The sequence below is a fragment of the Chiroxiphia lanceolata genome, chromosome 4 (genome assembly GCF_009829145.1).
Source record: "Chiroxiphia lanceolata isolate bChiLan1 chromosome 4, bChiLan1.pri, whole genome shotgun sequence".
NCBI classification, from domain to species: domain Eukaryota; kingdom Metazoa; phylum Chordata; class Aves; order Passeriformes; family Pipridae; genus Chiroxiphia; species Chiroxiphia lanceolata.
Window position 1 is genome coordinate 71,114,919 of NC_045640.1, and position 23,910 is coordinate 71,138,828.

Genomic DNA, 23,910 nt, shown 5'->3' on the forward strand with positions numbered 1-23,910 from the left:
GGGCAAGAGGAGCGACTCAGCCCCGGCTCTTCCCCCGTCACGGCCGCTCCCTTCCCTTTTTTTTTTTTCCCCCCCCCTCTTTCCCTCCGTCCCTCCCTGCGCGGCCCCTCCCGCCCCATCCGGCGCGGCCGTGACGCCCCGCTCGCCCATTGGCCGGTTCAATAGTCGCGGGCTACTTGAACGGCGCGGGCGGCTCCAGGCGCGCCCGTCCCGGCCCCGCCGCCCCGGCCCCGCCGCGGCGTTCCCCCCGCCGTGCTCTCTCTCCCCGCTGTGTCCCCGCACGCCCCTCCCGGCCCCCTCCGGCCGCCGCCGCCGCCATGCTGGAGCAGGAGAACCAGGAGAACATCCCCCCGCCGGGCGGCAAAGCGGCGCCGCCGCCCGCCGGCCCCCGCGTGGCGCTGGGGGTGCTGCGGGGCGCGCAGGAGCGCCCGGGGCTCTCCCTGCAGGTGAGGGGGCCGGGATGTGAGGGGCTGGGGGGAGCGGGGCTGCGGGGCGGCGGGGGCTGTCAGGGCCCGGGCAGTGACGGCCGCTCTCCCCACAGGCGGCGCGGGGCGGCTGCGAGGGCCATGGAGCGGCGGCGGGGAGGCACCAGCCCTTCTCCATCCATGTGGACGAGCCCGATGGGGAGCGGGACCGGCGGCCGCGGGGCGCCCCGGCGGGGCACAAGGAGGACTCGGCGCTGGGGCTGCGTGCGGCCGTGTGTGCCCTGGGGGAGCGGCGGCCCCTGGCCCCCCTGGGCAACGCCATGGAGCTGAGCTTCGGTACGTGACATCCCGCGGCCCCGGGGCAGGGCAGCGCTGCCTCGGTGTGCCCTGGGATCCCACCTGCGTTCTCCTCAGCGCCCTGCCCCTGGCAAGCGTGGGGGGTCGTGCCGAGGTCTTACCCGGGGAATGGTTTCCAGAGCAAACTGGGGGGCTGCAGGTCCCGGAGCAGTTCGGGACACAGACGGGTCTGGTTTGCCTCAGGAGCCGGTTTGGTTCCTTCGAGCTGGTCACCATGGTACAACAGCTCTTCAGTCCATTGCCTGAGCCTCTGCACTTCTGTCCCAGGAAGTTTTACACTCTAGGTTTATGCTGTAAGTTTAACTATCAGTACCTCATGAGAGAAAACCAGATTAAAGACGAGAGCGGGCCTTAAGGCCTCACCCTTTGCTACCACTACAGAGTTAGAAGGGGACTTTACTCAGTCAGATCCTGAGGTGTAGTAGACTTTTCTCCCAGGAAATACCCTGTAGAGGTGCAAGTATTTCTTCCCACTACGTAAAAGATGGGAACTGCCAGATCCATCTTCTGTAAGACTTGTGTGAATATCTTAGGGGTCACTTCATTGTGGTCCACTTTGCAGTCTACAAAAAGCTCTGGGACTCCAGCCCTGTTTCAAGCCACACTCTAAAGTTGCAGGATCCACATCTATGTAGCAAGGTAACACGGGATGTACTGAGCACTACGTAATTGCAAGAGAGTTTTCCATCCCTTTATTCTTAGGGGGAAGAAGAGAAAGGGGAAGGGGAAAAATCCCTGTTGCCGTAACATTTTGGCTTCCCTAGAGCCTCCCCAACTCCCAGCCTACTTGAGAGGGCCCGCACAAGGTTCCCTGTGCTGTGAGGGGGTGTTCTGATGGTACCCATTTTAACATGGCTGTTATCCTCTGCTTAGACTCTCCAAGTATTATGGATATTTCAATAACTTCAGAAGCCGAAGAGACAAAAACAAACGTCAATAATGTGCCAGACTATATCAGCGAAATCCATACGTACCTTAGGGAAATGGAGGTGAGCTGCTGTCTCTTTTCTAATTTGCTTACAGCTTATGGGGGAGGGGTTTGGGTTTGAGAAATGCATCTAAACATGAGTTACTACTATAATGACTAAATTAAAGCTTGCTAGAAAGGGAGAAATAAGATGCTGTGAGCATAAGACCGGTTTATTGTGCTATGCACTGAACAGAAGCTGCAAAGCAAGATTACAGAAACATAACTTACTGATCCTGAACTTACCATTGTTTACTTCTGATTTGTTTAAACTGTGGTAAATTGAGCTTAAACAGTGCTTGGTCCAAACTCAGCTTCATCTGTCATCTAAATCTACAGGTGAAATGCAAGCCTAGAATAGGCTACATGAGGAAGCAACCTGACATCACGAACAACATGCGGGCTATTCTTGTGGACTGGCTGGTGGAAGTTGGAGAAGAATACAAACTACAGAATGAAACCCTGCACTTAGCTGTAAATTACATTGATAGGTTTCTTTCTTCAATGTCTGTTTTGAGAGGAAAACTTCAGCTTGTGGGTACTGCAGCCATGCTGCTTGCATCGTAAGTGAAACTACTTCATTTCAAATTCCACCTGCCGCTCTCCTACGGATGGAAATCTTGTGGCTATCACTGTTCTGCTGCCTATAGCCAAGCTGACTCAGGAGGGCTTCACACTTGAATAAAAATCAGGAGTTATCCACCTAAAAGCTTGGCAGTTATCTTTGTAGATTGCCCTAGAGTGAGGATTCATCCTTTCCAGCTGCAGCAGCAGGCATCTAAAGAAGTATGCATATGCATAAGGCATGAGAAAAGAAAGTTTGGCTTGCACCAATTACTAGCTCAGTGGGTTCTTCTGGAATTTCAGTAACTCCAAGTCCCAAACTGCTTAGTCTTAAAATATGAGGCTGTTGTAGCTCTCTAATATCAAATTCTGCTGATTCAAGAGCTACTGAACCAAGTGCAGGAAACTCATTTGGTGCCACTGCCCACCTACTTCCCAAGTCAGAATTTAAACGAGTGTGCTCACTTTCATTGAATGTCGCTGGTTATCTGGTTTTCTAGTACTCAATTATTTACTCATAACTATTTCTCCTGGCAGAAAGTTTGAAGAAATCTACCCTCCCGAAGTAGCCGAGTTTGTCTACATCACAGATGACACCTATACCAAGAAACAGGTTCTAAGGATGGAGCACTTAATTTTGAAGGTTTTGTCGTTTGACTTGGCAGCTCCAACAATCAACCAGTTCCTCACCCAGTACTTTTTACATCAGCAGACAGATGCTAAAATGGAGAGCCTCTCCATGGTAAGTAAGAATTACTAGCTCAGCCCATGTCACTAGAGTGTTCTATTGCAGAGATATATATACATGAGGAAGTGTGCTCCTCCAGAAGTGGTGCCACACTACTGGAAGCTAATGCTCCTATTGCACTTACTGTTTGGGATAACTCCATTCTTATCAGAGGCTGGCACTTGGCCTGGCTCAAGCATGTACACTTACTCAGAGCAGGCAGAGATTAAAGAACTTTAAATTGGGGGTTGTTTCACTGCTAGATAGAAGTTTCCTTCTCTCTTATCCAAAATTGCCACACATACACACCCACTTTGGCTAAAAAGGGCTTTCATTTTGGTTTTCCCCTCAACAAGCAGCAAGCTCTAAATCCGGAGGGTAATTTCTAAAGCAGAGCACAGATAACATTTCAGCTAAAGCTTTAATAAATCCTAGCTGTGTGGTAGCTACCAGAGCTCCTAAAACAGCAGCCTTTGTCTCATTGTGCAAAGGTCAGACCTGACTACGTTCTTTCCTCTAGTTCTCATTTATCCCTAAATATAAAATGTACTGGAAAAGCACACGTTGGGAACACTTTAGCAGGAGATGATAAATGAGAAAGTAAGTGGAAACTAATAAAAGCTGTTGCTCCAACTGGTAGGATCGTAAGCTTAAGTTAGGGTTCTGGTGCCACTGTTAAATGATCTTCCTCTTCCTTTTGGAAGTAGATGACTTCCTTTCTTGTTTCCTTTGCAGTACCTTGGGGAGCTGAGTCTAATTGATGCTGATCCTTACCTGAAATACTTGCCATCAGTTATTGCTGCTGCAGCATTTCTTTTAGCAAACTACACACTCACTGGACGAACTTGGGTAGGTAGCACTCAGATGTGAACCTTCATGTGCCTTTATGTGTTTAGTGTATTTGTACACAGTTCTGAATGCTGGGGCTGGGCTGCAGGAATTGCAGCTCCTCCGTGCTCCTGGGCTGTTAATTAGGGATTGCTCCCTGTGGTATTTGAAAAGTGGGATGGGGGGTATTATGGTTTTCAACAACAAACTAAAAACTCCACTGGAGGTTGTCAGCATAAGCGAACAGAACTGTTCCAATATCCCTCTTCCTTTCCTTTTCCCTCAGCCTGAATCCCTGTGCAAAGTAACTGGCTACACCCTTGAAGACATCAAGCCTTGCCTCATGGACCTACACAACACCTACCTCAAAGCAGCCCAGCACACACAACAGTCCATAAGGGAAAAGTACAAGAGTACAAAGTGAGTATCTCTAGAGATGCTGGGAGAAGCCAGGGGTGTTACACCTGAGTTGTGCTAACACGTAACTGCTTGTCAGGGTGTGGGTGTGGGGTGCACCTTGAGCCTTCAGGCAGACTCCACTCACCAAACCCACCACCTCAGTGAAATGGTGATGAGACTTCCCCAGGTTTTTGCACAGTGGTTTGTTGAGCAATACTTGGTGTTCTGTCTCTGCCAGAACCGTCAGGTGGAAACTGGAGGAATTTTCTTGATGTTCCTACAGTTGGTGATACCTGATGCTCTTAAAAATCTCTGTGGGCACGGCAACCAACAAGCCCCAAAGTGTTTCCTGCCTTGTGGGCAATGTGCTTTGCTGCAGTGCATGTGCTGCTCTTTGTGGCAGACAGCACTGGAGCAAGATGACATCCTGCGTCTTTTTTTCCCCCTCTCTAGGTACCATGAAGTATCGCTTATTGACCCGCCAGACACACTAAACTTATTGTAATAATCAAGAGACTGATCTTTTCAAGAGATGTATATTACCAGGAAATGATGTACAGTTTTAAACATGGTTCAGAATTCTAGGTGTGATCACTCAGAATACAGGCTTTGATGACTTTAATTATGAAGTTAGTTTTATGAGGGTTTAATGTAAATCTTTTGTACATGCAATCTTGTTAAAGAGTTTTAACCGTGTTTTTATCCAAACGTTTTCTTCAGGCACAGAATTAACCATGCAGACTGTGTGAGGTCTGAGACTGCCTAACTACTTATAGCCTAAACGTTAATATTAGGGGTGCACTATTATAGTGGGGCTTTTTCTCCTTCTGGGTAAGAAAGACTTGGACTCCACAGCAGTATTTGTAGCATTTTTATACTGTCTAGTTTAAACTGAGACTTAGCATAGATCCAAAGTGTGGCTTCATGTCTATTACACCGGAAGAAACTATATGGCTGTGAGGGGAACACCTTGCTGGAATGGACTCGTGAGCCTCTCTTAGGATGTGCCTTGTGATTTAGTGCCAGAGCTTCATCAGGCTGCATGCTCTCCTGCAGGGGCTGCACGGTTAAAACTCCTACACCAGTTCATACTTCTCACTGCCACTACATAGAAAATGGTCTTGCTACAGGTATTTTCTTGTGCATGTGTAAAACTGATACTAATAAACCCATGGAGTTCCCAGGGACATGTTAGCTGTCCCCAAAGCCCATCAATACCTACTAAAAAAAAAAAGAGTCTTCAGTCTGCTTACCTTGTACCTCTTTAAGGGTGGTGGAGGGATTAAACTGCAGGAGGGTGAACTACTGCTCTGTGCCCTCAAGGGAAGGAAATGTCTTCTGGCATGGATGGGCTACGTGCAGAACTGTATGGATTCTGTACACCCCTCATGCTTGGAGAGAGTTCCTCCGCAGCAAAAATGTAGACCAACTGGTTGTATTTTTCCTTAGTTCTGGAACTCTGTTACATGAGCAAACATAATCAGCATTAGATCCAATGGATGTTTACCTTCAGCCTGTGTAAATGGAGTGATGCTGCCCTGTACCTGCTGTTCTCTGCATGTAAAGCAGTGACTGCACAGAAGTGGGGTTGAATTAAGCCATTTCCAGGTTGGCCAATAAACAGTTTTTGTATCTGATGTTAGTAGTCTTGCTAACACCTTAAAACCACTGAGGAGAAGTACTGCCATCTTAAACTGGCATTCATTTCTAAAGCTTTTTGGCAAGGTGAAACCTGTGCCCCTGACTTGAAGCTGATTCAACGCTGTCTGTCTGCTTATCTGGGCACCCAGTAGTGAGCAGTATAAACTCTCCACAGATGTCCAACAGCTGTCAGGGTGGGAGCTATTTAAATTTTTTTAAATCATCAGCCCTCTGTCAAGCTGGCAAGCACATTAATGTGAGACAACTCACAGGTCTCATCTCAGTAACTACAAACGTACTGTTCTGCCCCCCACCCCTGCAGTCTGAGCCCTCCGTGAACCACCTCAGTTACAAAACTATGAGTGGTGCTTATCCTGTCAAAAATATGCAGCAGAGGAGGCCTTTTTGGCCAATATGAGCTTCTTAAGATGCACTTGGACTTTTATGCAGGTTCTAATGTTTAATGGGAGAACAGTATTTCATTGGTCACTAGCCTTTATTTAGCCTAATTTCAGTAGGTTGCCACTGTAAAAGCTGAAACTATCTGGGGGCAGCCTGCACAGTGTATCATGTCTGGTGCTTAGGATTGGAAACACTCTAACCTTGCAGGGGTGAGAGTTTGTATATACAGGGATGTGTTTTCCAGGCTCATGACCTTGGAAAGATAACTCACAATGCTGACTGGCAATTATTACTTGAAGACAACAGGCCATGGCACTCTTCCTGAGAAACTGGGTTCTGTCTTCCCTTTCCTTTTAGTGGTGTATTCCAAGACTACTGAGAAATATCAGCATTGGAAAGAGGGTCACTTAAAGGAAGGTTTTGAATTATTTTCCCCAGAACAGAGCAAGTAGCAGTACTGAGGTGAAAGGACTTCAGGGGGTTTCAGTGTTAATTTACTGCTTAGTGAAACACCTTTGCTCTAGTTTCCAGGAAGTTGTTCCGTTACTGTTCCGATAACACAGAGAAAAATTCTTCCATGCTCCCTCAGCTTTACTTTTGCCATATCAACATGCCCTCCTCTACAGCCTAACAAAAAAGCATCAGTCCTGGGCTGGCACCTCTGCCCAGCATGACTGTGGTTCCTCCTTCCTCGCTGGCAGCTCTTGCTGCTGCAGTAAGTACTATCTTTTTTCCACCGCCTCATTTTCTGAAGTTAATACGGGACAATTCCAGCTTTTGCTACTAAGCTTTGAACAAATTGTACTGTACTACTGTTAAGCCTAATCATTAACTTCTAGTCCTTTCAAACAGAAGGCTCTAAGGAATGTAGAGATGAGATGTTATGTGTGAAGAGAGAAAGAGCAGTGCAAAGGCTGTTCTTTTTTCTGAAGAAGTTTACAGTCCGGTGGTACCATGGAATTAAGAAGAAACTGCCTCTTCACACATTTTTGTACTCAGGACAGTGACTTTGGGTTGGAAGAACTAACATTAAGAAAATGCACTGGTTTAGCAACAAGGAAGGAGAAAAGGTTTTGTGTGTTGGTCCCATTCTAAAAGAGCACAACTTGACTAAAGCTTTGCATGGCTGGGAGCAATTTTATATATTTTCTTTTACATTAAATTCTTAACTTCATTTGGGGAATGCAGCATCTGCAACAGTAACTTCTGTTCACAGCTCATGTAACACTGAGGTCACATGTAAAATAGCCCTACTTTGCTCTTGTAAATACGTGTGTGTTTCCAGTGTGACTTGTTTTCAAACAAAGCACCCAGATCAGATATTTTGGAACCTTCCTCATCTCTTTGTTTTGCCCAATTCTAAGTTCAGAGCATAATTCTTTGCCTATAAGTTCAAGAAGCATTCCTGTCTGTTGCATGTAATATTTAATTAAACTTTTTAAGAAACTCCACTGCTGAAGTATGAGTTGCTTCTCTGTTATCTTGCAGAAGTTCTGTGCTAGTTTAAGTACACGGATTTATATTGCTTTTTATACAAAGCAGTTTGAGTAAAAGGTAACACGTGCAGTGAAATGGGCAAGAAGATCTCAGTCACAGCACATCACCTACCCCAGTGAAGAATGTTCTAAAGCATGACAAACTCCCAAGGAGTGGCAATAGCTACCTTAAGAGAAACTTTACCTTGATATGAAACTTTTCCTTTTACCACCTGAACTCTGACTGTGCACAGGCTGTTTTGTTAAGAAAATAATGCGTCTTGTATCTGCCCTTCAGGCTGTGGAAGTTAGTTCAAGATAACTGGAGAGTTTTTACTGCAGCTGGATGCCAACCATGCAATTTCAGTTACAGGCAATTTTTTATTTAAAGTTGTGTACAATAGTTTTAACATAAACATAAAAGCAGAACCAGAGATGGGGGGGGGAGAAAATAAAATTATCTACAAAAATAATCTCAGTAATAATACACCAAATTCCATATTGTACAGCATTTCTGCAGGAGGGATGATGGCTTTATCGAGAAGTTCTCTTCTTTCTTCTCCTTTTGTTAAATGCTTTCTTACTTGTATTTTCTGGTTTCGTGCTGGTCTGTGTTCTGTGAGCAAACATTTGTATCAAAGCAATGTACTGAATAGTTTTACTATTTCAAAAGAAAACACGATGATCATCCAGAACTGGGCAACCACCCACCACGCTCGGAGCCAAGTTCTAAGTTAATTTCTGGGAAGTGCACTGCACACAACAATGGCTAGTGCAGGGATACAGCAGCAAACCTCACTTCTGGGAGATTAAACTTACCATTAGCTCTAGTGTAGCATGTAGAATCTCTGAAGCATCTCTTTGGAATGATTAAGATTAGTCTGTCTATAACTATTCCAGCCAGGCTCTGGCCTCCCCAGACAGGAGTGAACTAGCCTAGATTTAAACCTCCTCGCTCTCAGCTATCTCTGTTGTCCCATTGATCAACTGAAACCTTCCCTGACCTTGCCAAAATCCTGTCCTTCCTGGAAATACTCCTTACAAACTCCTCTTCCCTCCTAATTTCACAGGATGGTTACCTTGTTTTCCTTGGTACTTCCTGTGGTTCCAGAATGACAACTTCTTCCTCCTCGCTGTCAGACAGCAAAATAGGTTCATCTAAAAAACAAACAACCCAATCAACAACAAACTGCTGATCAGTTTTGTACAAACAACTTCTGTAACTAATAACTACAGCATTTTTAAAGTAACAAACATTCAGACTGGCTTACTGATTCATTTGGAGCCCTCCCTATACTAGAGGAATCAAGTTTTGAAGAGAAGTGACCAGGTGAAATAGAAACAGCAAATGTTTGAAGCGGTTACAATGGCTTTTTCTTGCTAAGAACCTCTTAGCATTTTAATCTTAACATTTTAATTCTAGACTTTTACAGTGATATAACAGGCATGTCTGATATTGAGATCAATAAATACTTACCCTTCTTAGTTTCCCTCATCATACTTGTATCCTCAGTTTCTGTCTTCTGACATTCAAAAGCAGCTGCTTCACTTTCACCTTCCTCTTCGGCTGCTTCTTCCTTCTCAGATTCTTCAAGGTCTCCCCAGGAGTTCTCTATTCCTTCCCCAATCTGGGCTGTCCCAGGAGTGTGCAATATTGGATTGGCAAAACTGCAGGAGTCAAGGAAAATCTTGGTGTTTGCTGGTAAAACTCTGTATTCTGAAAACAAACCAGTTTGGTTTTTAAGGCGTATCTTTTCTCCCTGGGGGAGAACAGCCTTAATAGGCAGTTAAGAGTGCCACTTCTCCAGTTATTGTAATAATCACAATTCCAACCACAGTTTTACACTTTATACAAGGAATTAAGGTACCTAAAAGCAGTCAGAACCAAACCCAAGATGCTGAGGATGTTTCCTCTGAAGGCTCCCTAATCTGTGAGGAATCTCAGATGTGTGTTTAGCTTGTAGCAGTGTTAATACAGGGGAGGGGAAGCCTGGTTTTCCCCTGGATAATACCCCGGAAAAGATACACTTCAGAAGGAGGGTCAGCTTGAGCAATGATCTCTCCTGCTTGTTCTTCCACGTTGTTGGTGTCAACAGCAGCACTCTCCATTTTGAAGGCAGTGATCCTTTGGTTCGGGATAGATTCCGCGAAGCCAAACTTCCCACCTTCTTTCCTAGTCATTCAGGGACAGGCATTATTTCAGGATGTTCCACACCTAAAAATGGTTTCTGATTTTCAAATCCAAATATACTTGCTATTTAAATCAAAGGCAAGTGTAAACGATTTGCTGTTCAAACTACAGGTTACTTTTTAGTGCATTTCTTAAAAATACCCATTTTCCATCCCTTCCCAAAACACTCACCTGGCTTTGTGGTCGTTTTCCAAGGCTTTCTGAATGAGTTCTGTTATTTCTGCGACCTTAACAGCTGTTATTTTACTGCATCTCAGAATCTGTTTGTTATACACACAACAACAGTTTAAGACTGTGAAAGCAAGGTGTTTTTGACTAAAACTGTAGAACATCATAGGAATCACGAACACTTAAATCACGGGAATCAAAAACACCTAAAATATGGCACCTTAGCATGAGGTTATGCAAAAGATTAATACACACCCTGCAGCCTTTCCTCAGAGTGCAGTGGGAAATAATTTACACATTCTCTCAGCCAAATCACGGGGGAGGAGGGGGAAGATGCAAATCTGACCAAAAACTATGCCTTTTCTACACTTCTTCCACAGCATGGTACACAGTGCTATGCTCTTCCACTAGGACTAAAAATAAATAATCTTTTCCGATAGAAGACTGATTTCTCAGCTTCCAAATGTCAGGGATATTTCCATATCAAGACTGCAGCACAGGAACTGCTCAAGGCAAAGGATTACCTGGTCCTGCACCAGCATAACCACTCCACTGGACTGGATGGTACAAATTTCCCGGTGTTTGTTCATGGCAATCACAAGGAGCCCATCCATCACACGCTCCTCGCGTTCACTTGGATCCACCAACAAATAGGTCCTACAATCAGGAACAGAAGGCAACAGTAAAAGTTTGAGGCAAGTTGCTACTGATTAAACACAGAAGTTGGTTTATGTATTAGTAACTATGGGTATACTCCCCCTGAAAGTTTTCTACGTCACCTGTGGAAAGCTGCTGGTTAGTTACACTGTGCAGAGCACAGAAATATCTCCCCCTGGCATTTCACCTCAGATAAAATCTTTTAAGAAATCAGCTTGTCAATATAAGTATTCTAAGGACTTTTCTATCTTTGAAATAAATTCTGCTTAATTAACAGTAAGCTGTTGGGGTCAAAAGACTTCAAAATCTTACCCTTGATGGAAGAAGGCAAAAGTGACACAAATGGGCATGTGGTGGATACTCAGGGGGACAGGATCACGTTCCTCAGGAGTGTACTTTGAAAGGAATCGGCCCAGAATACAGTTATTTATGAAACTCATTTAATTTTAAAAGGTCACACTGTACAAAGATATTGAAAGAAATTAAATAAAAAACTTACCACAGTTACTTCCTCTCCTTGCACAGACACATCTGGTCTGCGAAAATGGCACAGAGCTACAATTCCTGCTATGCTGGCAGCATCAGTGATGTTCCCATCGTGGTTTAACAGGTGCATGTCCAGGCGAATTTGCCAAACCTGGGAAGAGTACAGAACTGCTTGGCCATCCGAGACGTTATTCTACACAAGCTGCTGTTTTTCAAAACAAGTTCATTCTCTGTGCCATGAAAAGAACCAGCATACGTTGCTCAGGTCTTTGCTTAAGAAGATGAAAGACCTCGGTATATCCCAAGATACCCAGTGCGCCAGATTTAATTATGACAAAATAGGTAACACTTAAGTACAATTTACACCTTATTCTGCAAAGAAATGTTCGAGTGTGCAGGGTCCCAACCACTTCAGAAAACCTGTGCAGATATGCAAGCTAAAAATACCTGTCAAGTCAGGTGTGTGGAACTTTACATCAACCTAAAATCAGCATTTCTACTTTCCAAAACAAGACAGAAATCGCCTTAAAAATCGGGCTACATGCACCTATTAGTTTAAAAACACTTTACATTCGTGGTTTTCCTACCTTTTCACCAGCAACAACACAGAGAGATTCGGTATCTATACATTTGGAATCTCTCAGGCATCGCTCTAGTAGTCTGTTCAGTGACACCAGTAACTCAGATTGCCTGTTAAAACAAAATTAAGTTAAATATGATCATGCTTCAAAACAGTGGCTCTTCTATCATCCGTGTTTAGTCATTTTAAGACAGCTCCCTACCTGCCAGGCTCCAGCCCGGGTGCAGCCATGGGGGAGAGCTCCAGATTAAAGAAGAGCACACCTTCTGTGGGCCGGTTTGGCTTGGGGGAAACGAGTTCACATGAGACCTGTGCAAGAACCCTGCAAATGTAAATAAACCATCAGGTCACGGAACTTACCAGGGAAAAAAAAAAATCTCTTACCACTAGAAGCAAAACGGCATACTTGGAAAAAAAGCACGCAATTAGGGTGTTAGTTTGTAATTCTCGGTCCTGACAGTTTCTCATTCAAAGCTTTTCATGCATATTTGAACTCTGGTCAACAACTGGAAGAACCAAATGTAGGAATTAGAACACAGTCCTGTCCTTTAGGATTAAAAACTGACTCCCAACACATGAGAAACTGTAACGAAATACTTATATAAGGGGATATATTTCACTTTTCCACATGCAAAAAAGGAGTCGTCTGATTTGTGGAAGAACGCAAAATCAGCGAACAAGGGGATGAAAAACTGGAGCAATTCTGCAATTTGTAAATCATTTGTAATCACAACCCACACGGAAACCACTACTCCTCTATGGCCCTCCCCTTGAATTACAACCACTTTCGGGCTTCGGGAGTTAAAATCCATGCGCAGCGATCCCCGCGGGCTCTCACGGGCGGGAGAGACATTCCCCGTTCCCCCCGGGCAGGTTTGGGAACCTGGGGTTCCATCGCCCCGCGGGAGCCGCGGCCCGGCCGAGCCCCCGCGCCCACCTGGTCTTGCCCAGCTCCACGATGCAGCAGCCGCGGTCGGCGTCGAAGGACACGCGGATGTTCCGGTAGTCGTAGCACTGCCGCCCGTCCAGGCGCTGCGGGGACACACAGACAGGCACACAGACACACAGACACACACGGGGTTAACGCGCCGCGCCCGGCATGCGACGGGATGCGGCGGGGCGGCGCTGGGGTACAGCCACGCCAGTCCCCGCCGCCCGGGTGCGGGGAAAGGGGAGTTGAGGGGAAGGTCCAGGGCAGGGGGTGCCGGCGCCGCACCTTCCTCTCCTGGATGGCGCGGAGGAGGAAGCGGCGCTCGCAGTTGGAGAGCGGCGTCGCCTTCATGGCGGCGCCGTGAGGGAGCAGCGCGCGGCGGCGGAGGGGGGAAGGCCGGACGGGGGGGGTGGGAGGGAGCAGGGGTGCCGCGCGCCGCGCCCGTGCGTCATCGGCGCGCGGCGGCGGCCGGCGCTCAGCGCGCACGCGCAGGGAGCTCGAGCACGGGAGGGTCCTTCCCCCGCCCCCCCCCCCCCCCCCCCTCAGGGAGCGCCGCGGAGCGAAGGGGTGTCCCGGGATGGGAGGCAGCCATCGGGAGCATCCAGCGCGGCTCCTGGCGCTGCGCAGGACACCCCAGGAGTCACACCGTGTGCCTGAGAGCGTTGTCCACACGCTTCTTGGGCTCTCAGGCTCCATACTGTGACCACTGCCTTGCGGAGCCCCTTCCAGTGCCTGACCACCCCCTGTCGGAAGAACCTTTTCCTCATGTCCAACCTAAACCTCCCCCGACTCAGCCTCATGCCGTTCCCCCGAGTCCTGTCATGAGAGTGAGCAGTGCCTGCCCCTCCTCTTCCCCTCACAAGGATGTTGAAGACCTCGATGAAGTCTCCCCTCATTCTCCTGCAGGCAGAGCAAAGCAAGTGCCCTCAGCCGCTCCTCACAGGGATCCCCCTCCAGACCCTTCACCACGCTCTCTTTTGGACGCTCTGTAATAGCTTAATTAAAAAAAAAACAAAACAACAACAAAAAAACCCGTATCCCAGACCTATCCAGTGGTTGACGCTGTTGTGGTGCACAAACAGTGCAGGCAAAAACGGAGCTACGGCGTCAAATCTGTCAGAAGAACGCCCCTCCCTGAGATTCTGAGATGTTGCCGTAAGTAAAAAGGCCCTTACAAGTGGCTTTTATGCTTAGTGTAAGTTTAAAAGGTCGTTTACTGTATCTGCTCACCAGCATTAAACCCCAGGTACTCGGGCTTGCCTCACACAAAACTGCAAGTATCTCACGCTGTCTTTTTAAACCTTGCTAACACACTTCAGTTCTTGTGCAAACTAAAAAGTGAGTCCTGTTTCGGAAACTGCCAATTTTGTGCAAGTGAGGATAAACACCATGTGATTTTCCCATGCTGGTTTTATGTTTTCAGGTTGGGATAAATAAATAGAATCACAAATATTCAGTGTAAATGGTATTGATGAGATTACAAAAGACCCTCTTCCTCTAGGGACAAAAGCAAGGAAATAGTTTTCCCAAATGACACTAAGTGTGAAGCATCAATAAGAAACAAAATTATGTAACACTTGCAACTTTAGCCATAAATAGGATAACATTTGGTATAACATTCTCTCTCGTCACAGCTGTGGGGATATGTGGATTGGATATTTTCCTTGGAGTCTTACTGGCAGTCTTTAGGTAGAAATTCTGTCCAATTTTTAATTTTTTTAATTGTGTAAATTCAGTGATAATATTATTAGTGAAGGGGTTAAATTCTGAAACTCTTCAGCTGCTATCAGCAACCTTGGAAAGGTTTGTGTTGTTTGTGGGAGCCTTCCAAACGATGTTAGTCTCCAACAGTTACAAAAAATGTCATCTTGGGCATATGCTGAGATTTCTGCTTGGGGTAGAGTGGGAAAAATTCCTGTACCTGCTGTCCTGGTGAACTGTTTTATAACTGCTTCAATGACATAGTACTTTCAAAGGAATCACATTTTTTAAACCAGGCCAGAACATCCAACAGTCCTGTCATTCATTTGCATAGCGTTTTCTTGTATTAACACGTGTTCTGTCAGAAGCACTTCCAGAGGTGTTAATTATACCCTTTTTTGCTGGAGAGTCTGGATTTTTGCTTCTGATACTGGTCCTATTCAAGACAGAGAAGTTGATGGTGAAATTCAGGAGGAGCTGGATGTGATTCCAGGAGAACTGAGTCATGTGTTGGGACTGGAAATCAGCTGTGTCCTTTGATCCAAAGTCTACTTTGCAGCTTTTGTGTGTGCACGTGTGCCAGGAAGGGTAAAGAATTTCATACACAAATTAAGGAGGCCTAAAATCACAGCACTGGAAATCTGTAGGAGGAGGGCACGTGGCAAAGGAGGTCAATATAAAAGGTCAACCAAATAGAAGTTGAGCAATTGCTCCGTTTCTGTACAGTGAAAGGCAGAGTTACAGTAGTAATCAAATAATGGAAATTGTGCGTTCAGAAGTAGCGAGTGTAGTACAGGGCAGAGTGAATAAATGAGTGAATAAATCACAGGCTAAATCAGGAATCATCAGAAGGAAGGTCCTAATGATCTATTGTGCCCACATAGGAGCGTTTCTTCATTTGAGTTGAATGCTCTGTAGGCTGAAATGCATGAATTGGATTATCTTCCCTAACTGAGAAATGAGGGAAAATCGCATTTGGGGGACTGAAAAAGAAAACCAAACTGCCTCAGAATCTCAGAATCTTGACAGCAACCTTCCAGCAAACAGGTTTTATGGCCTAATAAAAATAATTTTAAAAAGGACCTCCTCCTTTCATGGCAGCCTTGACTGCAGTGTGCCTTTGCTGTTCAGCTGAACATCCTGCTCTCTGGTGCCTCCAGTGCACCCATTTACACACCTAGGCATGGCATGATGTGTACACTTATATGTGTTTCAGCTTATAAGGTTGCTTGGGAAGAAAGGTTCATGCATAGGTGTAATAATCTCATTTATCATCTGCAGGTACCGTTCCACAGGGGTGGGAGGGCAGGTAATCCTTGGAAGCAATGCTGCTGGCACAAGCAAGGCATTGCTGTAGTGAGGCACGGGGTATTCCAGCCTGGATCCAGGGAAGCACTTAAACAAGCTCCTTACCTGAAGCACAGATAAAGCACCTTTGTCCCTTACTTATTAGAAGAAAGGTGTCACAGCTTACATGGCTAAAATTTAGGGAAGTAGTTTCCTGGTGTGTATATGCTCATATATATATACATATATATTCATATATGTATGAATAATTTCATTCCAAAAAAAGGGATCCAGAGCTGCCAGCAAATCATCCAAACACCAGCTTAAGGAAAGTTGGTAATAACTTCTGGTTCATCTACTTGTTGGATGTTTTCTTAATCATCTTTCATAGGCTAGATTTCTGAGTAAACCCCAAAATATTCTTGCTGTTTCCACCCATGTCTAGTCTTCACATCATCTCTTGGGGTTTACTGCTCTTGTGAAACAAGTTTTTTGCACCAAAGAGTCCTGCCAAAAGTTCTAACCCTGTAGGGAGTGCTGCATTCAGCGCTGTCTCAGCTCTCAGCAATCGTTTTGGGCAAGTGGGAAGTATTTGCAAGGCTGGATTCTAGACAAGCAACAAAGTCAGGGGGAGAGAAATTACACTCCTTCCTTTTTTGCTGCTGCTGCCTGTTTTACCCTGTAGTCTTCCCAAGAGCTACTGAACTGGCCAGAGCTGCCCTGCAGCATCTGCAGCACAATAGCTAAAACCCAAGAGCTCCAGTTTCTCTGTGTCCAGGCAAACTGTGCCCATGATTTCTATTGATTCAATTGCAACCAGTTGCTGAGTTAAGTGTCACATTAAGCAAAAATAGTTACAGCTACAGTTGAAGGCTCTAAACACACAAAACCAATGTCTGGGTTCAGATTTTAGTGTTAAGATTTTCAAACCTTTTAGAAGCATCTTCAAATTCTCTTCAGAAGTAACAAATGTCCACGTCAGAGTAGAAACTATGCTTCCTCTCATGTAGCATAGGCAAAAATAAACCAAAATTGTTGTAAAAAAAAAAAAAGGCACTTTCTCATGTCCTAGTTTTAAATATTACTTAGCGGACATGTTAAATACTGGCTTGATACAAGGACTCAGGAATGTGAAAATGAAGTGAATATCTGTTTCTTTTCTACTGGAAAAGGTGACAGAAAATGTTTGCTGATACCACGTATTGGTACTCCTACAACTCAGAGGAAATCCAGGAGTGACACCTGAGTGTTTGGTTACAAACATGCGAGGAAAAGCTGACTATGCACGTGCAGCACGAGCTGCTGCCATCACCTTAGAGCAGTGTGTCAAGATACAAGCACAGCAAAAGTGGTATCAGCCCCAGGATAAGCAGGATAAAAACCAGAAAATCGAGTTAAACCATTAAATCTGAACGGCTTTTTTCAATTATTTCTCCGGCTTATTCAGCTTCCAAGCTTCTGTTGCAGAGCTGAAATTAATCTTGACTGCCTTGAAGTGCTGAAAGTCATAATCTTTTCCAATCAAGTCTTTTTGTTGTTCTGCATGGACAATCTCTTTTGAGGCCAATAAATCTTGATACTAAAATGCTTCTTTTAAATCAGGAGATACAATTTAGAAAATTTCTGCTTATGCCTCTTCTGAGTAATTCTATTGACATTGTTCTGTGGAGCCTGACTGCTGCTTGATATGAGGAGTAAGGATGGAGGAGGAATTCTAGGATACCTGCTTACTTAGGTTGTGGATTGTTCTTTCCTGCATTATTTAGTTATAGGATAAAGCAAAACATTTAAATAATAAAAGAAGATGAACGATTTCTCTTCTGTGCAGCTTTAAGAAATTTCAGAATTCTGTCATAAAAAACACAAACAACCCCCCAAACAATGTATCTTTTTGTTGATTCAGCTGCTTTTAAATGCAATTTCCCATCTACAGTTGTATTTTAAAACACAGGCATTGTTAGGAGTTAAAAGCCTGGTTTAGAAGTGCCTCCTGTTGTGTACAACAGCCACTCACAAGGTGTCTTATCACGGGGTCTCATGCACAAGAGCAGACTGTCTCCCATGGAGCTTCTGAGCCAAATTCTGTGTGTATCCCATGCAGGTGCTAATCTCTCCATATTTCTCAAAGAGCCCAGTTCTTCATTCCTTGTCAAGAAATGCTTGTAAGAAAACTGCGTTATGAGGAGTTGAATTCCTCGTATTAATACAAGCAAAGTAGGAAAGTGCCAATTATTGTGTCAAGAGAACACAGAACCAGGATGGAATATGTGGGCTCTGGAGAATGATGGATGCTGGCCTTTCCTTTTTCCACCGGATAATGTCTTCCTTAGTATTGATGGAGTTGTCAGAATGATTTCGGTTTTATTACTTCAAGAAAAGGTGAATGATCACTCTCCCAAATTGCCTCCAGTTGTTACACTGAGCATTATTATGAGGTATTATTCAGAGGTTCAATAAGGAAAGAAGATTCTGTGTGAAATAATAACCCAATATGTAGTTGTCTCCTTATCTCAGATTTGCAGTGATGCTTATGTTAAGAATTTGGGAGGCTTGATGAAGTAGAATTTATGCATTTTTGGATGTATTTCTTCAGGAAGTAACACACTTTGTATGGCTTTGACAAAATTTGCAAGACACGCATCAGTGGCTTGTGTTTCCTCTGTAAAATTTCACTTCCCTTGCTTATAAATCCATGGAGGCATTTGGGATGTGACTTGAGCAGAGACAAATCATGTGGGCAAGTGGACAGATGAAAGTACAAGCAGGGTTTTTCCTGAGGATGGCAGCAAGGTGACATCCCTCCACCCCTTCACCTCATCTGCTCTGCCACAGCCCCATTGCATTAGTGCTCCTTGGGGAGCAGGGAGATCAGGTGCAATAGTCTGACAGTGTGAAATATGACTGTGCTTCTCAGTAACCTGGCTGTTAAGGCTGGAGGCTCGTGCATTTAGCAGAGTGTTTCCAAAGGCACCTGTGGGAGCCACCAGGCCATGCCAGATCCACCCCAGTGTGTCCCTTGGCTCAGTTAGCTGACTGAGTTAGCCAGATCTGAGTGCTATGGTACAACAAAAGGCAGCTGGGATTTTAAAAGTCTATTTTTCCATCCCCTTCGAAGCTGAAGTCATGGTGGGTCCACTACAGTTGTATCATTCACCAAAATCTGAGTCAAGTGGCCGAAAACTTAAGTAACTTTTCTATTGCCGTGGCAATATCTGGCAAGTGTTTGTGCTTCTGGTCCAGGGGATGGTTCTCAAATGTCTTCAAGGGAAGAGAGATTTTCTGGCAGCCATGGAGTTCAGAGCTGGTTGGCCTGTGTGAAATGTGGGGTGGGGAGGCAGGAGGGTGGGTGCCGCCTGCGGGTACCGCTCTATGGGCACTTCAGTTTGGATGGGAGGCTCGGTCTCGCAGTGAGCCAGCCCGGCGAACTTCTCTTGGCGGTGACGGGTGGTCCGGGAGCATCAGCTCTGTGACAGGGCACCTGTGCCCAAGGAGCGCGGCCAAGGCCCCCCAGCTCGGGCCGGGGCTGCCCCGGGCCGGGAGGTGCGGCAGAGGCGGGGGTTGCAGGAGGTCTGGCTCCGCGGGCTCCCGGTGCCCCTCTCCGCCGCCCTGCCGCAGGAGGCTGCGGCCGGCCAGAGCAGCGGCGGCTCCGGCACCGGGCGGTCCGCGGGGAGCCGAGCCGAGGGCGGCATGGAGTGGGAGCTCAACCTGCTCCTCTACCTGGCGCTGTTCCTCCTGCTGCTGCTGCTGCTGCTGCTCCTGCTGTGCCTGCTCCTCCGGCAGCTGCGGGGTTCGGCGGGCAGCGCCCCCGGAGCAGCCCCGCGCCGCCGCGCCAGCCCTGGGCTGCCTGCGGGGAGCCGGGAGCCCTGAGCCGCCCATCGCTTCCAGGTGAGTCCGCGGGAGGTAGGGAGGGCCGGGGGGCTACCCCCGGAAGGGCATCGGCTCCTGCTCCGCCAGCGTCCCCGCTCGAGCGCTGCCCGCGACCGCGCTCCGGTCCCCCGCTCCCTCTAGAGAGGCTACCTTTGCCTTGAGAAATTCAGGGGAAATTTGAAGGTGCGCTCGCCCTGCAGCTTTTACTCTGTAGCAAAGTATTATGAACTCCCCTCAGTCCCTCTTTGCCGAGAGGATTTATGTTGGCTTTGCTTTGGCATACAAATATCTGAATTTGACACTAGTAGAGCATTTTTAAATTTAGCATTTTCCAGTGCAGAAGAAGATACCTTTTAAAAGAACTCTTTTTTCTTAACTTTAACCACATCTAACTCACATCTAACACATCTTAAGTTTTCTTCTGCAGGAGTTATTCCCTCATGTAGCTAAAATGCTAAGCAGGCTTCACTCCCTGTAGGTGGAAACAGACCTGGCAACATCCCATGGCTGACCTCTCCCCATGGATGGCTCACTGTGGCTTTTTATTGCAAGCTTTTGAAATCGGTGCACACTCTGTGATTTGTGTCAGTCTTTTATTTGGTCATTATAGACCCGGTCATCTCTTATACAAACTGTCCAAACACACAGTCCTGCTTTCCAGAGGCTTTGCAAGACATAGGACATTTGGCCATCCTGCCTCACATACCTCAGGACGTGAGGATTTGGGGTCTGTAGCCAGCTGGCAGGAGCTGGTGAAGTCAGGACTGTGGCTTCCACTGCCCATGGCAGCCCTTCTGGGGTTCTTGGATCCTGGGGCCATAACTGCCCAGGAACAGTTGTGCTCCCCCACAGCCAGCGTGCTCCTGCACCAGGGGGAGCTCAGTGCACAGGGTGACAGTGACAAATTCAGATCGGTTGAAGGAAACTGTATCTGTCAAATTCCCAGAAGGTGGGTGCACAGGTGAGAGCCAGAGCCCCAATTCTCTCTATTCCTGCCATGCCTCCTCCTGGTGCCTCAATTGCCCTTCTGCACTCTTGGTTGTTTATTTTCAAAGTCAGGGGGAAATGATGAGAAAACAATACAGCACAGGTTTCCCTGCCAGCAACCCATCAGCCTCTTATCTATATGGTTTTCTTGTTCTTTCTCCGTGGAAATGGTGGGAGTGACTTTGGCCTCCCATCGGTGATTAGAAAGAAGGTGACTAATGGTTTTGCTCAATTAATATAAGTAGCCATAAAACTACAAAGCATATTCTGCATGAGCACAAAGAGATTATCTTTAGACCCAGCTGACTTCACAGATAAGTAGCCCTGAAGAGCTTAAAATCTTGTGAATGGTTGGGGCACTTTAATAACTTGCTTTGCAGAAGCAGTTCATACTTACTTTATTGTGTGGAACAGTTTTTGTAATGACTTTACAAGCGTGACTGACAGGCTGAGTTACCTTTCTCTAGAAAATGAAAACTAAACCATGATTTTTCTCTGATGTAATACGCATTTTACACCAACACTACAATAGAAAGTTTTGGGGGGGCTACTCAGTGAAATATCTGGAAGTCAGAGGATAATAATCTCTTTGTCTTGTTTTGGTACTAGTAATGCATCTCAAATGTTCTAATTTCACAAAGACCTGCAGTGTAGGAATAAATGCCCCAAATGACCAAGATGAGCGCTCCTTTTACGTAAGTTCCATGTTTCAATGGCTGTCACCAGCAGCACAATTTGAAGGACAAGCAGAGGAGTTTTTTGGCATCACACCCCCAAGTGGCATCAAACACGTGCACTGTTCAAATAGATTTCCATTTCTTGATAAGTATTTTAGGGCACAGCTGTGGAGGCAGCACCTTCCCCTCTGCTGGTATTGTCACAGGGCAGGAAGGTGGGAGGAGATGGAGGAAGATGGCTCTTCTGTGCTGATGTTGTATCTGATTGTTTTCCCAAATAAAGATCGATGCTGTCAATAGCCCCTTGTCCAGAGGAGGGCAGGCCCCTTGTGCAAAGAGTGCCCTTCCCACTGTTCAGAGATCTTCTAGGAAGTTTCTAAATTCCCGATGTCCAACTGCACAACAAAAAGTGTGCATCCTTTCGTTTAAGCAGTCAGAAGTAAGCCAAAACTCTAAAAGATTAGCCAGATCAAAACAAACTGCAGGGTGAGAGAAATACAAGATGGAATCATTAGTAGTCAATTAATCCCGAGTCCTGTGTGTTGCTGAGGGTATCCTGTCCTGGGAAGTTTTCCTCCTGTTCAGCACTGAGGTGTTGGGGCACCTGCTAGAGCACCTCATTACTAGGCCATTGCTGGCAACCACAGGGAATTCAGATCAGAGCCGTGAAAAGCCTTTGGGGAATTCAGAAGGAAAGAACAAAACGGTTAAATATGTATGGTTTTGCTACCTGGCAGCTATAGGGGAATGCAACTATCTGCCAATACTTGAAAAACATGAGCACTGAGAGAGAAGATGACTTTTTTAGCATAACCTGTAACTAGGCATAACTACAGAGTACAGACAGAGACTACTCAAAAGAAAAGCAGGAGAAAGTACTTGACAACACGGTGTGTTAAATCAAGAAATAATCTCCCAAGGAAAATGCACAAAGCTCAATGTTTGTATGTTGAAAATCAGTGCATAAGAGGGAATAATGCTGTGCTTTTATGAAAAGGCACTAACTATGTAATCACTGCTTTTCCCATCTCCAGGTTAAAAGACACAAAGGCTCAGTGGACCAAAATAGTTTCCAGTGAGGCCTGAAGAACTGTGCCAGAAATGTCCTAATTTGGGCATTTGAAAATACTCTAAAACAAATGTAGCAACATTTTACTTTTCTCATGGTTCACCTGCAGTATTTTCACAGTGACAGTGTAGCTCCACTCACAGCCACAGCTGTTCAAGACCTGCTCAGTACCTTTAATTTCTTGACATTCCCCAGAAACTCTTTACTGTTTTGGTTCCCTTCAAATGTTGTTACATCTCTCAAATCTTACTTTGAAAATCCACCGCCATGGAGGGCTGTCAAAACTCTGACAGTTGTTTAAGATCTCTTTTGAGGTGCCTTGGGGGGACTTCAGCCAAACAGGTTTTCTGTTCAGATGCACAGGCACATCTGAGCTGACAAAGCTTTCAGTGCAGAATGTGATGGTCCACCTGATTTGGGCTTGCAGAAGAATTTTTTTTAAATTATTGATGTTTTAGCTTCCCACATGGTAGTGACTGAAAGTTTTAGAACCTGGGGAATATATTGCTTGATGCAGTTATGAAAATTGAGGTATGATTCAGATCTATGAGAGACCTAGATAATGATTGGAGGAATTGTTTATGGAAAGCCTCACAAATCAGAATGTTCCATGTTTTCAGTGTGACTTTTAGTGAAATTCCACAACATATGCTCCAGCTGACTTTTCTGTGGAAATGCATGTACTTTATTTTTGATTTCAGAAAAATAAACGTCTTCAGAAGAGATCATGGCAATAGCAACGGTCTTCAAATGATATTCCACTTTTTCTGGATCATTTTTTTAATAATCAGACATAAAATGTACATCCTCAGTCCACTTAGTTCATTATTTCTGTCTAGGGTGTTCTTTTTAGGATTCAGTTTTGTACTTTTTCTGATGCTGTGTTGACAGAAACAGTACTCTGCAAAAAGGGTTAAAAGACAAGTCCCTGCTTGCTGGAGATGGCAGATGATAGAGAAAAACAAATTAATTTTCATTCCAGCCTTTGTACACAAGGCTTTACTTAATCTATGTTAGTAAGTGGTCCTTCTGCTCTTTGGGGAAGACTCAATATAATGTTTTCAGTATCTTTAAATGCTGAATGAACTGTGAGTCTGCTGCGATCACCAGGGCAAACTCACACCTATTTAACACCTGGGAAGTGGTGTGTGCTAACGTGCATCTCCTGCTGAGCATGAAATCTCACTTTCCTTGCTGTAAATATTATTTGCTTTGTGCTTTTGTTTTCCAGAGCAGTTAGTGAAATACCTCCTAACACAACCTTTCTCTCTAGACTGCTGCAAACACGAGCTCGTTGTGTTCCCATGTCAGCAAGGAATGCTCTGTTTAGGATAAAAGGATGTAGAGTGAAAAGTACTCAGTTGCCTTTGATTTCACTTTCAACAGCGAATCCAGGAGTCAGAATATGAACTGGAAAGGTTGTTAAAAGACAATAACAGTAAGCATGAGATGAGGACTTCTTTCATTGCCTGTCTCCCACCACCTGCTTGGTGCTTTGGACTGGTCTCACCCAAGGGTCTTTCT

At 45.5% G+C, this 23,910-nt stretch overlaps 3 protein-coding genes across 5 annotated transcripts in view; 2 read left to right on the plus strand and 1 right to left on the minus strand.

Moving 5' to 3' along the window:
* Positions 1-272: 272 nt before the first annotated feature.
* On the plus strand, positions 273-6,503 carry CCNA2 (cyclin A2). Its single transcript, XM_032686568.1, has 8 exons — positions 273-446; positions 542-761; positions 1,656-1,771; positions 2,089-2,312; positions 2,851-3,055; positions 3,776-3,889; positions 4,155-4,288; positions 4,721-6,503. The coding sequence occupies exons 1-8, from the start codon at positions 318-320 to the stop codon at positions 4,770-4,772; spliced, it is 1,194 nt and encodes a 397-aa protein (XP_032542459.1). The 5' UTR covers positions 273-317; the 3' UTR covers positions 4,773-6,503.
* Positions 6,504-8,146: 1,643 nt separating this feature from the next.
* Positions 8,147-13,252, minus strand: EXOSC9 (exosome component 9). 2 transcript variants are annotated; one of them, XM_032686566.1, is made up of 12 exons: positions 13,084-13,252; positions 12,805-12,899; positions 12,070-12,189; positions 11,875-11,977; positions 11,301-11,438; positions 11,114-11,196; positions 10,669-10,801; positions 10,148-10,236; positions 9,812-9,958; positions 9,263-9,453; positions 8,865-8,943; positions 8,147-8,401 (listed from the first exon to the last, which is right to left on the minus strand). In XM_032686566.1, exons 1-12 carry the CDS (start codon positions 13,147-13,149, stop codon positions 8,320-8,322), a joined length of 1,326 nt encoding a protein of 441 aa, XP_032542457.1. In that variant the 5' UTR covers positions 13,150-13,252; the 3' UTR covers positions 8,147-8,319. The 2 variants fall into 2 exon arrangements, with proteins under 2 accessions (XP_032542457.1, XP_032542458.1); XM_032686567.1 differs by lacking the exon at positions 13,084-13,252 and adding an exon at positions 12,274-12,373 and having other exon boundaries at positions 12,805-12,901.
* Positions 13,253-13,858: 606 nt separating this feature from the next.
* ANXA5 (annexin A5) overlaps positions 13,859-23,910 on the plus strand; it is a 41,946-nt gene continuing 31,894 nt past the window's right edge. Inside the window, exon 1 of one of the 2 annotated variants that reach the window (XM_032684972.1) lies at positions 13,859-13,953. Coding sequence is in view for 1 of the 2 variants with exons in the window: in XM_032684970.1 (XP_032540861.1) it covers positions 18,136-18,165 (30 nt within the window). In the remaining variant the exon portion in view is untranslated. Of the gene's footprint in view, positions 13,954-18,120; positions 18,166-23,910 lie in introns of those variants that run through there. The other variant, XM_032684970.1, reaches the window with a different exon arrangement.